Genomic DNA, 13,134 nt, shown 5'->3' on the forward strand with positions numbered 1-13,134 from the left:
TTGTGAACAACATTGCGATTTAAATGAACAAATTTATATATCGATACACAAATACAAGTTTTTTTGTGTTGACGCGTAGCGACTTCCATTTTGCATGTTTTACGTAGGACTTCTTTCTGCTCAGTATCGCTGAGCTTGAATCCAAAATATCGTCGTCAGAGGTCAGAGGTCGCGGTTTTTTTTGTTTGCCGCCAGCTTTAACCTGCTCGTTGTCATCGACGTCCACCCCCCCCCCCTTCTGGTCTGCACACCGGATAGTCATGTGACCGTAGACCGCACGCGATATTATGAACCCTACATAGCCCTCGCCAAAATCCCGTACCCTGTCCCAAATCTCGCGAACGGACGCCGGATTTCCGCTGCGTTGCTAAGGAAACAATCAACTATCAACTCGGTGCGAAGCAAAGCTAACGTTAGCTACCTTCAATTTTGTAATTTTGTATTTTTCGCAATTTTGGACAGCTGGCTGCTTTTGTAATTTTGGACTGCTGGCTGTCAACAACAGAACGGAGGTAAGGGGTGAAGTATCCTATGCTCAAACGTGGAGCAAGCAAAGATTGAGTTAAAAACGTTAATGTTGATTGTGGATAACTTAGACAGGTTAAATTGTGGGTGTACAGCGTTTCCTTGATGAGCGCTAACCCCATAACAACATATTTTCGCGTTGCTACGGTGGCGCACACGTGACAAAGCCAGAAACGGGATTTTGGCGAGGCCTATGTAGGGTTCATAATATCGCAGACCGCACGCGCTTCACTGCCCCAACAGAGACTGATTGGTCATCTCTTAATTACGGGCGTGGATATGCAGACTGCGCACAAACAGACGTTCACGCGCGCACATTTGATTATCTAATTAAATCGCAGCCTTTTGCGGTTGTATAATTGGCACAGGCTGACATCGCGATTTGTGGTTGCGATTAATCGCGCAGCACCAACTTCAACATCCCATCACATTCTTGATTAGTGTTGATTCTAGTCCGTACCTTTCAACCACACAAGGTTTAAATACATTAGGAGGAGCGCATGAAAGAAAAGTTGACCGAAGGCTTATAGGTGCATGCAAGCCAGCCAATGAAGGCTCACGCCACAACTGTTGCTGCACATTTTCAGCTGGATGCAGTCAACACGTTAAGACTGCAGCTATTGACTTTCAACTTTCCTGAGCTCTTCAGATGCAGCACAAATGCAAGAGAAAGATATTGAAGGAGCTGCCAGTCTGGCTAGTTGCTGTGCCGCCGCCGGCCTGAAGGAGAGTAATAGAGAGGTCAGTCGCTGGTAACTTAATATTTTGTGGTTGTGCACTGCAGTATAAAGTTCACTTTACTGTCGAAGCCCTTTGGTCAGAGTAGTCCAGCCTGACAGCATTCGCTGACCTGATACTAGTGGGTGATGCCAGGTAAATAACGTTACTTTATTCTAGGCCTGAATCCATTTCATTATTCATTCCCATTGGAAATTACATGTTTATCATAAGGCTTATTTTGTAGAGCTCTTACTGCCCCGAGGAACGTCAAATAGGATTATGCACATCTTTATTACAGTATAGCTAACTTGATGTAGAAATGTATAAACTGTAAAAAATAGATACATGGAAAACCACAATTCCCTGTTCCGGCAGAAGGAACTGGAATGAAATAGGACTTAAGCCATACAGTAGAATTAGTCAAACGTTTCTCTTTATTTATTAACTAATTTATGAACAGATCAGATAGTTATCAATGTTATCAAAATGTTTGATCCTCAACTCTGTGTTAGTGACATTACCTGTTACATGAAGTATTTGTGTGTTGTGGGTGTTTTGTGCTCTGGCATTAGTGCTTGAACATTTCCTGTTATTTTAGGATGATTCTTGAGAGCGTTATGGAATACTTCTGTAAAGTGTGATTTTCTGTGAAAAAAAAGTGAAGATATGGAGAGCTGATAGCATTTCATATAATAAATGTATTACCCATCTGAAGTACCAATTTGTACGTAGAAAATTCTAGTCTGTTCTACACATGGTTATATACCGTTAAAGGCATCATTCAATACTGGCAACACTAAAAACCAGTTGGACATTTTCCATATACACATTTATTAAAACTTTAAATTGATATAGAAGGAACTCAAGATAAGGAATTACAAACGAGAAACTGATAAGATATTAAGAGTAATTCAAGCAAATTACAATCCAAACCTTGCGGTCGTTTATTCTCTAAAACTAGTGCAAAAAGTCCCCTAAACAGGTCTTAATTGGTGCACACAGAGGGATGCAATTACACAGTCTGTTAGTCACCTCACCCCAGTTTGATCAGGAATAAATGAGTTGAATTCACGAGTCTCAGCTGCAGGCAAACTAGCGATGGGCAGTGATATACTAACTACATGGCCCTGTAACCCCACACGAGTGTAATTACACGGAGAGGAGCGTTCTGGTTTCAGCTTGGCTTTGCATACATGAACACAAGAAAAGCTAGGAGAAGGATAACCACAGCTCATTACCAATGACAGCCACAAAATGTTGGAATATTGCACATTGATCAAACATCATTTCACAAATCTCTCCGCTCCTCTTTCTCAAATGAAGCTCCATCCAACTACAAATCAAAGGACTCCATGACAGATTATACTGGATTATTATAAAATGTCAGTTGTACAGTGTTTGCAGTTACTAAACGGAGCTTAATGAAGTTTAGCTGGTCAAGCTGGTCCCTCCAAAAAGAAGCATGCTTTGGTCGTGTAATTACCAAACAAGCTTCAATTCGTTATTTTTTTGTCAAAATGAGATCGGGCCTCACTCATCAATTGTTCGTACGTACAAATTTGTTCCCGTGGAATTTTCTTAGCTCTCAAGATTGTCTGACAGTCAGCAGCAAAGCCTGATGGTTATTTGCAATTCCTTCCCCCTAATATCTATTGTCTACCTCTTTAATGAGCAATCACCCAGGCTTGAAAAGGCATCGGTGTTAGTCCGAATTTGGAGATTACCAGGTTCTACACTGGTCCCCGAGACAAAGTTCAGGGCTAAAAAAACTCCATGGATGTGTAAGAACAGATTTGTACATACCAACGACTGATGAATGAGCCCCGATGTTGCCAAATGTTGTCGAACCCGGTACTTGTATTGTAAATGGAATCATAATCAAAAGTCTTCATGTCTTCGTGGGATTAATGTACTTGAAATCATAATGTTCAGGCCTTAAACAGAATCACATCACGCAAATATGTTTGCATGATATGTGTTAGTCATACTTTCAAATTGACTGTAAAAAAAATCATGTTACAAAGATGGCTACAGCAGTTACTGTTAATAAGCATTGTAATTGTAACCAATAAACTACACCTTATCCTTTCAAAATACCTCCAAATACTATCATTTTCCCTGTAACTTTGACAGGTATAGTTAAGACGCTCTTCTTGAAAATATCAAGCGACTGCAAATTCTTAAACAACAAGAAGAGAATTAATCCCATTAGGATAACTGAAAAGACTGAGGCCTTTACACAATGGGGGCGTTATTTTTTTGTGTGAACAATTTGCATGCCAATATCTTTTTTCAAACTGTTGTTTTTGCCAGTAATGCTGTCACACAGAACGCGAATACTACACGGCGAAAAATTTTCTGGAATGAGGTCGATTTTTCTGAGCTTTTGCGTCGCGAATAAAGCCATCAATGAATCGCGTTGCACAGAACGATGTCATAACTCCTAATGACAATGGCGGACCTACTGATTGTTTGTTTCTCATCACCCTATATTGTAAGGCAAAGGGCACAAAATTATAAAACAATGAACTCAAGGACTACATGTGGAGGAGCGTTACCGAACAAGTAGGCTATCAGGATAGTGAGTAGCTCATGGTAGCAAGGCAAACTTTCCTTACCGATCCACAACCGGTTGAAGCACACCGCAACAGAGGCAGGGGGTGAACCGGCAATGGGCGGAGGTCCCCCCCCATGACCCCGTAGGGAAGAAGAGGAGATCCCCACGCACTGCACCGCCACACCTGAACCCACCGGGTTAAGTCCCCCTCGCATCTTGCGAATTTGCGAGAGAAAGGTGGGTTTCTGTTGCAAATTCGTATTGCTGCCAGTATGAAGTTTTGATGTGAAATATTCGCAGGGAAATATTTTGCATTTTTGTGTCGTTTATTCGTCACGTCCTCAGTGTGTAAAGGCTGTCAAAAATTAACATGTTGTCATTACAGTTTACCTTTTTGAAAAGAGAAAAAATATCATACAATCACTTTATAAAACATTCCAGTATCCAAAATTAGTAATTATTTGAATCGTCAGCGGCATCCTCAAACCTATCAACAACAAACTGCTTTCTTTTCTATAGTCTGAGCTTATGGTTATGTGAAAATAACCATATCCTCCTTCATGACTAATTGCTTTAGGGATATACTGTCAGACAGGAAAAACCAGGGTCATGTTTGATGATGGCACTTGTGCCTCAGTTGTTTTTCTTCTCAGGAGAGTTTGGGTAAGGAGCATATGGTGGAGGCTGTTCCTACAAAGAGAATGAAAAGATATTGTATAATCTTGATCACGAGACAGCCATTGAAAAAAAAAAATCCAAGATCACTCACCATTGGCATGTAGACACTGTGTGGATTGTTTGGGTTGTAGTAAGCACTGCCTGCTGCCTCAGTGGCCTTGGAGTTACCTGCGAAGTGAATTTGTGTTAAGAATGAGAAAAAAATAAAGACAATTGAGGGAATACGCTTCAGCACATAACTCTGTAGTTAGGGGAGTTGCTGTGAAGAATGCACTATTCGTCATTTGAAGCACAACAACTGACAGACCCAGGAGTCTGGCAAAAAAAAAAGAAAAAAAGAACTGATTTTTTTTTTTTAAATAGGCACAGAGGCAAGATCTCCAGTTCATGCTCTTACTTAAAGAAGGCTTGTGGCAAACTGACATTTCAGCACATAGTAGCCAGTTCACCTACTTTTCAGGATGCAACTTGTTTGCCAAAATCCAGAGGTGGTACAAGAGAGTATGGAGAGAGAGAGGAAGAGAAGGATTGTTTATCCTCTCAAATTTTGATGTGTAGTGGAAGAGACATCTGCACCCCTTTTTTAGTGTCGTGCTTCACTGTGATTCACTTTGAGGCAGACTGATCAGATCTGACAGGTGCAGTGGCACAGACATACAGAGAGGGAAACAGCGCGCGCGCGCGCACACACACACACACACACACACACACACCTGGAGGGGCTGATGGTGGTGCAGTCCAATTCTGAGGGGGTGGAACCCAGTTCTGGGGTGGCCCAGGGTACGGGGGAGGTGGGGCCATGTAGGCAGGGGCAGATGGGTACATTCCTGGAACACACAAGAAAGAGAGAGAGGTTCAAGGTTAACAGAAAGTTCCAGCTTATCCCTAAAGGGTTGATAAGCTTCAAAGCAAAGACCAAAGAAAAGAAAAAACATAAAATATACATAATGCAGACAGAGGCAGGCACAAAGAGAGAGATAAAACTGCATCATCTTTGCCGGAAGGTAAGTATTTTAACTTGGGTAGAATGAGGTGGACAGGCACAATTTGTGCACTCAAAATGTTGTGCAAACTGCAAAAGATCAAGGTAGAAATAACTTGTAAGAGTCAAGGAAATATTTGTAAATAAAAATAATAGTCTTTCAACTAACATTTCTTCTCATTCTTTTACATTGCAATCTTTGCACTAAATTTTGTACCTGCAGCAGTTGGATAGGGGTAACCCATGTTTCCTGCAGCAGGTGGGGGGCCCTGATAAAATCCATTTTGTTGAGGTGGAGGGGCATATGGGTAGCTCTGTGGAGCAGGTGAAGGGCCATAACCATTCATCATACCAGGTGAAGGATATCCATAGGAGGCAGTCTCATTTTGGGCAGGAGCAGCACGGGATGCTGAGACAGAGATATCACTGCACTAGGTTAGCCAAAGCTTTACAATTTTCCCAATGCATGCATTTTTTCATGTCTTGTGTGCAATATAATAAATCAGGCACATTTGGATATTTTTGCACATTTTCTGTATCAAAGTTTCCATATCTGCAAAGTTTTCCATATAATGAATAAAGACAGGCTATCATCACAATCAAAATTTGGCACTGACAAATGTGGGGCAAAGACAGTTAAGGAGACAAACAGACAAACCATTTGTGGCCAGTTTAACGAAATGCTGTCCAAGCTCTATGGCTCCACCGCTGGTAAAGGACAGCTTGAAGTTAGCCTGGCCCTCCCAGCCACCTGGCCAAAAAATTAGATGGTTGTTTAGCAAGTTTAGAACAACATTAAAAAGTTAACCTACAATCTCTTTTCATAGTAGATATTAAGAGATGACATGTCCCTTATCCCCTTCAATGAATGGTTCAAGTTAGCTTAGTGTACCTGTGCATAAGGAAAGGTGGCCTTATGCAAGGCTGTTCTTTAAAATGAATTTGAGACAAAAGGAGGCAATAAGACGTTGGAAAAGAGAAGGGGCTGGAAAAGGAAATGCAAAGGTCCTCCTACCACCAGGCTCAGCTGTTATAGTCCCTTTAATATAGTTGGGTGCAAAAACTGGCTGTTCGATGCTGCAGCCCTTCATCAGGTAGTAGGGAAACATGGCAGACCCCAGGCTATCCTTGGTACTACTGGATACAAACAGCAGCTGGGGGGGGGGGGGAGAAAAATAAATGACAGGAGGCAGAGAAAGGAAGAGCGGATGTCTGGCGGAAACTGAGACTAACAAGGTAATTGTCATCTGTTTGGGCCGGCAGAAACCATTAGTATGTAATGTCGAATTCATCAGCAGCAAATTGGTCTTTACCCTGTATGGAGTGAGATAAACAGTTCCCTTCTTGGTCCCCTTCAGTAGGTCTGTCTTGCTGGTGGCGTCACTGAATGACAGCTCAACATCCTTGCACTCTCTCAGGATACTAGGAAAAGGGGTCAACAGGTCAACGTAGCCTACTTCACTGGTTGTGAAAATTGCCCTAGCATTTGTCTTATGTGTATATTTGCGTGCATGGGAACGTGTAGCCCACACATGGCACGTCAAAACTGAAAAATCCAAGGCGTCATCATATAAGAGCCACAAAACTACTTCCTGTTTTGGTAGCCAACTATTGGCTTACTTTCTTAGGTAGACGTTAAAGTTGGGAGCGAATGTGAAGTTAAAGCTCAACCGCGGTAAGAGCAGAACAGAAGACTAATGATCTTTCTCGAGAAGTGCGTAGTCAACGTAGTCGACGGCTCGGAGTGTTATAGTACGTGCTAACGTGCTAAGCGGGCCAGCTAACGGCTAACCGACGTTGCGCAAAACAAACTTAGACAAACAAGCCGAGAGACAACAGAAAACTACCAGTTGACAAGACTGTTGCTGTTGTTATAGCGTCATTCACATACCTTTCTCCGTTGTTTATCAAAACGCCGCCGTTTTGTGAGTGATTTCGATTTAAAGCCATGTTTACAAGACGTCTGGGGATGCGAGTCTCTCGACTTAACTAGGACGCCCGGTCTACGTCAGATATGTGACGTCACCACGTCGGCAGAATGCGTTGCTCTGCCACGCTTGAAGACGTAACACTGACTGACGATTAAATAAATCATCCGCCATGTGTGACAACATGTCATGTATGAAAGTGTATGTGAAAGCATATCATATCCCAACTCCTCCGAAAGCAGCATACGACGATGCCACAGCGGAAATAGCTGTTTGGATAGTCCAACTAGTTTTGTCGGATGGACAATTACATTTAAAAAGAATTATCGTTTGGGACAGTAGGAGAGTGTGGGGAGTGTACAATAGCCAAACACATAATGCCTGACAGAATGTGCCAATCTCATTAAATCGGTTTTCTTTCTAAACTAAGAAATACAATGACGTAATGGAAGTTATAATTAATGAGGAGAACTAGTGCGTCGTTTAACTAAACTTTGTAGTTCGCATCAATCATTCAAAAGTTATGACTGAGGAACTAATGATTTCAGTTGATATCTATGAGCAGAAGTCATTGACTTTAACACAACGAATGTTTAATGTGGCATTGTGTGGTGAAAAAAACTCATATTTGCCACAAAGAATTAAAATACAGTCTTGGTTAACATAGCCTAATTAGGTCGGCTCCATCGTTGCCATAGGGGCAAAAGAGAGAGAGGGGGCCGTAATGATCTTTCTACAAGCTCCTTGGAGAGAGGATGAACCATGCTGTGAGGAAAAGCACTGGACGTCTATTATTTAAACTGTGACCTTTTAATTAATTAGTAGCTTATTTCTCTTTCAGCTCTTCTTTGTTCGCTAAACAAGCATTCGTGTTTAAACCCAAATATTTCTAGACTTAGAAATGTCAAAATATCAAAGGGGTCCTATAAGTTCTTAAATTTTTAAAATAGAAAAAAAACAGTCAAGTTATCACTCAATCACTCTCCATCCAGACTCCGTCGGACAAGCAGCAAGAGTAAAACTAATTAAGGTTAATTGTCACAGGTCACGTGTATTTTAGTTGCGGGAGGGGGGTGGGGTCAGTCTAAAAAGTATTTCTGGGAGGAGTCTGTCATCCTAAACATTCAAACGAAACAAAATGAATTCATCTTCTGCAAAACTGGCTTTGTTTTCTTTAATTATTGCCTTTACAACTCGATATTGTTGGGGTCTCTCGCTCCGCCAGACGGGGGGAATGCCTGACCGGTGGGCGAGAAACGCCCTGCCGCGAGTCACCTGCTCCAGCCGGCGAATACGAGCGGTTTTCGGTCCACTCGTTCAAAGTAATCTGCATGTTAAAGGTAACGCCGTTTATTTTGTTTGACCGACAGACTCGTTGTTACTCGATAAGGACGGTCAAAAATATACATATTGTAACGATCACGGATGAATAGGCTCGGTAGCCCTTGGCTAACGGGTCGGACCCTTTAGTCGACTGGTTAACGTTGTCGCTTGCGGAGTGGGAGATACGGGTTCGCGTCCCGACTGTGGCGGTTCCCGGACTGCCCCCCCCCCCCGAATTCGCCGCAATATATAAATATCGTTCTCTTCCCAGACAAATCAGGGGCCAAAGTCCTGGTGCCAGCTGAGGAACACTGTGGGGTGAGAAAGGGCAGAGACAAAAAACACAGTCTCTCTTTCGTCAGTAGATATGACAGCTGCTACGCACAAATTGAGGTAGAATGACGTCAGAGTGAGTGAGTGAGTGAATGAATGAATGAGTGAGAGAACATGTTTAACATCCGTGTTGTGATGAATCCGCAGGGTAACACGGTGGTCGTGCCCCTGGTGGTCCAGTTGGCTGGAGATGATCGGCGGTTCACGGTGAACATAAGCTGTTCTTTAATTAAGAGGCATAGTCCATGGCCCAGCCTCAGCCCAGCTTGTGAGTAGAGAGATGTTGCTGTCCCCATAGACTCAACTTTGCTTTTTAATATCTTAATCCAATGCTCCTTCTTCTTTTTTTTTTAGCAGTGACCTACAAATAATTCATGAAAGTTCAATAATTCATAAAAGCGTGTTGGAGAGTTGGCAAGCAAATTGACTCTCATGCCTTTTTTTGGCACTTTACAAATTGCCCTCCATGATTTGCCTTTGTCCCAGAGTCCTTAACCAGTTTTAATTCATATACACAGAAGGCAAATATGTAAGTAATAGGTCAATTAACAAATATAATATAAAACAAGGTAATTTATGTCTAATACTATTATCTGTGGCACAGTGATTAGCGCAGCCACCTCACAGCAAGAAGGTCCTGGGTTCGAACCCCGGGGTTGTCCAACCTTGGGGGGGTCATCCCAGGTCATCCTCTGTGTGAAGTTTGCATATTCTCTGCGTGGGTTTCCTTCGGGTGCTCTGGTTTCCTCCCACAGTCCAAAGACATGTAGGTCAGGTGAATCGGCCGTACTAAATTGTCCCTAGGTATGAATGTGTCGGCCCTGTGATGGACTGGCGGCCTGTCCAGGGTGTTTTCCCCACCTGCCGCCCAATGACTGCTGGGATAGGCTCCAGCATCCCATGAGTCTAATTAGGATAAGCGGCTTGGATAATGGATGGATGGATACACAGAAAGTGATGCCATCTGACAATAAAAAGGGAGATTTCAACATTTGTGATGAGTGTTTCTGCAGAATGTCATTGACTTAATAGTTAGCAGTTTAGAACACTAAAAAGACTGATGTTTTCCAGCATTACCGGAAAAATGTAACACCCCAAATGCCCTGCGGGTAAACTGCGGCCCCCAAAGTCTTTCTGCTGCCACTTGCCACAAACTGGGATGCTGCTATGACGCTCATCATTCCTCCTGCTTTTACAGGCTTAATGGTAAGCTGAGTATTTGGGTTATCTGCAGTCTGGTGCATATCATAGACATGAGTCAAAACATGCACATAACAACATAAAAGTAAGTCGAGATGAATTTGCATATACGTGCAACTTAATACCTAGCCTTTGTTCTTGTCTTTCTTTCTAGCTTGTTCCTTAGATGGGCACTTTGTTTTCTCCGTGAAGGCAGAAGACCGAGATCCCCCCATCAACCCGAGCAGCTTGATAGTCAAGGACCAGCCACACTGCTCCCCCGTCATCGCCACTGCAGACATCGCTGTCTTTAAGATTGGCATCACGGATTGTGGTGCAAAGATGAAGGTATTTCAAACTGTGCACGTGTAACGCCCATGAATGACTAGCCTCGCTAGCTCTTGGCTTATGGGTCGGACCCTTTAGTCGACTGGTTAACATAGTCACCCGTGGTGCGGGTGACCTGGCTGTGGCAGTTCCCGGCTGCAGTGGTTCCCAGCTGCCCCTGAATTTGCTACATTGGTGTCTAACACGCCCCTGCTGTTTACTGTGGAGGTCCAGGAGCTCCAAGGGACCCTGGCTGTTAACACCCCCCCCCACCAACAGAATATGAGTTTTTACTGGGGTTTAAGCCATTTTTAAGCATATCTTATAAACTTTCCCATGGCTGTGTGATATTTTTAACCTTATCACATTACAAACCAAGAATCCACTGTCTTTTTAAACTTGTAGCAGACCATTAGTGTATTACTGTTTTAACTTGTCACACACGGCTTAGACTATACAACTACAACATTCCTTTGTAACCGCATGGACTGTTATTTATCTGAATTAAACTTTCTTCATAAACTGCATTCATACACATAAAAATAAATAATATATCACCTATTTGACCAAATCTGAATCTTCTGATTTTGAGTAGGCTCTTATGATTGGGTTTTTAGGTAGATGGTGAAGTGACAAGCTATGTGGTGGAGGTGGAGGAGATGCAGACAAAGCCAGGGTTGAAACGTTCACCCTTCAGGTACCATGTTCCATCTGCTTTCAGTTTCCCTTGGGGATTTATGCACTATTGGCGGTGTAAGCAACAGTGGAGCCATTTCCAACTCCACCTCTGAAGACGTGAGTGATGTCAAACATACCGACTGCTGCTTCTGCATGCCATTCAAAGCTAGGTTTTGTCAGTCTCCAGGTCCAGTGTGAGTTCGTTGCATCAGACCTCAGCCATGCAGCCAACTGGCGCTCCATTCATATTGCCACCAACCCACCGCCTGTGACTGCGCTGGGTACCGTAAGAGTTCAGATGAGAATTGCTACAGGTACTGCACTGAAAACCAATAAAAAAATAGTTTTTTATGTCAATGGCTAGGAAGAGGGATGCATGTAAATAATTTAGAGAAGATTTGGTCAAGGGAAAATGTCAAGAAATAACAGAACAATTTTTTTTTTGTCGTAGCTTAGCCATGTGGAACATCAGGGCCAAAATGACTTGCTGTCAGATCACGTTAGCCGAACCTCAACTATTTCTGACTTTTTGTCTTCTCCAGATGCATCCTTCACATCCTTCTACCCCGAGGAGCAGCTTCCCCTGACCTTTCCCTTGCAAAAAGCCATATATGTGGAGGTTTCCATTGCACAGCCCTCCCCTGACCCTGACCTTTCTCTGCGTGTCCGGGACTGCTTTGCCTACCCAGCCTCCAGACACTCTGCCTGGACACTTCTCTATGATGGGTGAGGTGAAGAGAGTCACCCAAACTTTGATTCTGAAAATCGAGGGGGAAAATGTTGCATATGGATTACTGATTAGTCCATACAGTAACCTTTTTGCCATTAGTTAATGTAAGGGGGGGGCGTATTGTAAGTAAATGCTGCGACACACCTCCTGTAGTTTCCTGGCACATTTCTGAGGGTCGCTCACCCTTTCCACACTTTATGGTTAATACTATCCTCCTCTCTTTGCTTGGGCAGATGCCCGAACCCCTTGGACAACATGAGAAGCTCCATCCTCGTGGACCACCAAGAGAAGACCGATTCCCAGATCAGGAGGTTTGACGTCAAGACCTTCGCCTTCTTGGATCCTCATACGGGCCGCCCGAGTGCTGAGGAGGTACAGTGAGTTCATCTCATCAGCCTGCTTTAACAATCAAGGAGACTTTGGTATTGCGTACAGTGAACTTGGGTCTCCTGATGGGCCATACGGTTGCTTTCATGAGCTTTATCTCTCCGACAGATGTATTTCTACTGTTGGGTGGAAATCTGCACAGTGGATGTCGAGTGTGCGCAGGCTTGCTCCTTCATCTGTTAGTGCATTTTCTTGTTTTACAGTGCAATATGTAAGGCTGTCCTTATACCATCTCAGCATTGACATGGAACTACAGCGGCTATCTAGCTATGCTCTGTAACCCGGCTGTTTCCTCCAACAGCATCTGAGGGGAAAAGACAAAGGAGAGAGGCTGTGTCTGGGTCTAACCAGGTCCAGCTGGTCTCCTTGGGACCTCTGCTGTTGGGCCAAAGCAGCACAGAACTGGAACAGAATCCATGTAATAAACAGAGCAGAGGTAGGCACCTCCCTGTTTTGTTTTTCTGATATGGTACAACTCTATTGTCCATAAATAGCTAAGTAGTGTAAATATTTCATTGAGAGCTAATGACATTTGAAGAGTCCCATACATAATGTTCAAATCCTTCAAAAAAGATGAAGCAACAGGGACAATGTTTTTGTTTTTATTTTTTTGGTATACATTTTCAGCTTTTCAGGTGACGTTATACACGTTATCTGCTGTGGGTACCACCTTGCTGTTGATCCTGCTGCTTACTGTCTGGACGAGCACGAGGGCACATCATCTGGCTGCTGAGCAACCTTCTGATACACCAGCAGATACTGAACCAACCCATTAAAGCTTTTCAGC

The 13,134-nt window shown here is 43.2% G+C and overlaps 2 protein-coding genes across 2 annotated transcripts; one reads left to right on the plus strand and one right to left on the minus strand.

The window, feature by feature from the left end:
• Positions 1–1,647: 1,647 nt before the first annotated feature.
• Positions 1,648–7,481, minus strand: wbp2nl (WBP2 N-terminal like). The gene is made up of 8 exons (XM_056287470.1): positions 7,354–7,481; positions 6,776–6,884; positions 6,478–6,616; positions 6,121–6,213; positions 5,680–5,871; positions 5,194–5,307; positions 4,572–4,648; positions 1,648–4,492 (listed from the first exon to the last, which is right to left on the minus strand). The coding sequence occupies exons 1-8, from the start codon at positions 7,410–7,412 to the stop codon at positions 4,436–4,438; spliced, it is 840 nt and encodes a 279-aa protein (XP_056143445.1). The 5' UTR covers positions 7,413–7,481; the 3' UTR covers positions 1,648–4,435.
• Positions 7,482–8,624: 1,143 nt separating this feature from the next.
• On the plus strand, positions 8,625–13,133 carry LOC130119261 (zona pellucida sperm-binding protein 4-like). The gene is made up of 12 exons (XM_056287710.1): positions 8,625–8,730; positions 8,985–9,106; positions 9,194–9,314; positions 10,118–10,252; positions 10,401–10,573; positions 11,170–11,249; positions 11,411–11,544; positions 11,773–11,956; positions 12,194–12,332; positions 12,456–12,525; positions 12,649–12,783; positions 12,975–13,133. Exons 1-12 carry the CDS (start codon positions 8,625–8,627, stop codon positions 13,121–13,123), a joined length of 1,548 nt encoding a protein of 515 aa, XP_056143685.1. The 3' UTR covers positions 13,124–13,133.
• The last annotated feature ends 1 nt before the right edge of the window (position 13,134 follows it).

Source organism: Lampris incognitus, chromosome 10 (genome assembly GCF_029633865.1).
Source record: "Lampris incognitus isolate fLamInc1 chromosome 10, fLamInc1.hap2, whole genome shotgun sequence".
Taxonomy (NCBI): Eukaryota; Metazoa; Chordata; class Actinopteri; order Lampriformes; family Lampridae; genus Lampris; species Lampris incognitus.

Bases quoted from the DNA above. Each gene is read 5' to 3' on its own strand.
- wbp2nl (XM_056287470.1), bottom strand. From the start codon at position 7,412: ATGGCTTTAAATCGAAATCACTCACAAAACGGCGGCGTTTTGATAAAC. The intron at 6,885-7,353 runs GTATGTGAATGA...CCCTTTTCCTAG, and splicing joins TTGATAAACAACGGAGAAAG to TATCCTGAGAGAGTGCAAGG. The intron at 6,617-6,775 runs GTAAAGACCAAT...CCCCCCCCCCAG, and splicing joins TTTATCTCACTCCATACAGG to CTGCTGTTTGTATCCAGTAG.
- LOC130119261 (XM_056287710.1), top strand. From the start codon at position 8,625: ATGCCTGACCGGTGGGCGAGAAACGCCCTGCCGCGAGTCACCTGCTCC. The intron at 8,731-8,984 runs GTAACGCCGTTT...TTCTCTTCCCAG, and splicing joins AAGTAATCTGCATGTTAAAG to ACAAATCAGGGGCCAAAGTC. The intron at 10,574-11,169 runs GTATTTCAAACT...TTGGGTTTTTAG, and splicing joins ATTGTGGTGCAAAGATGAAG to GTAGATGGTGAAGTGACAAG.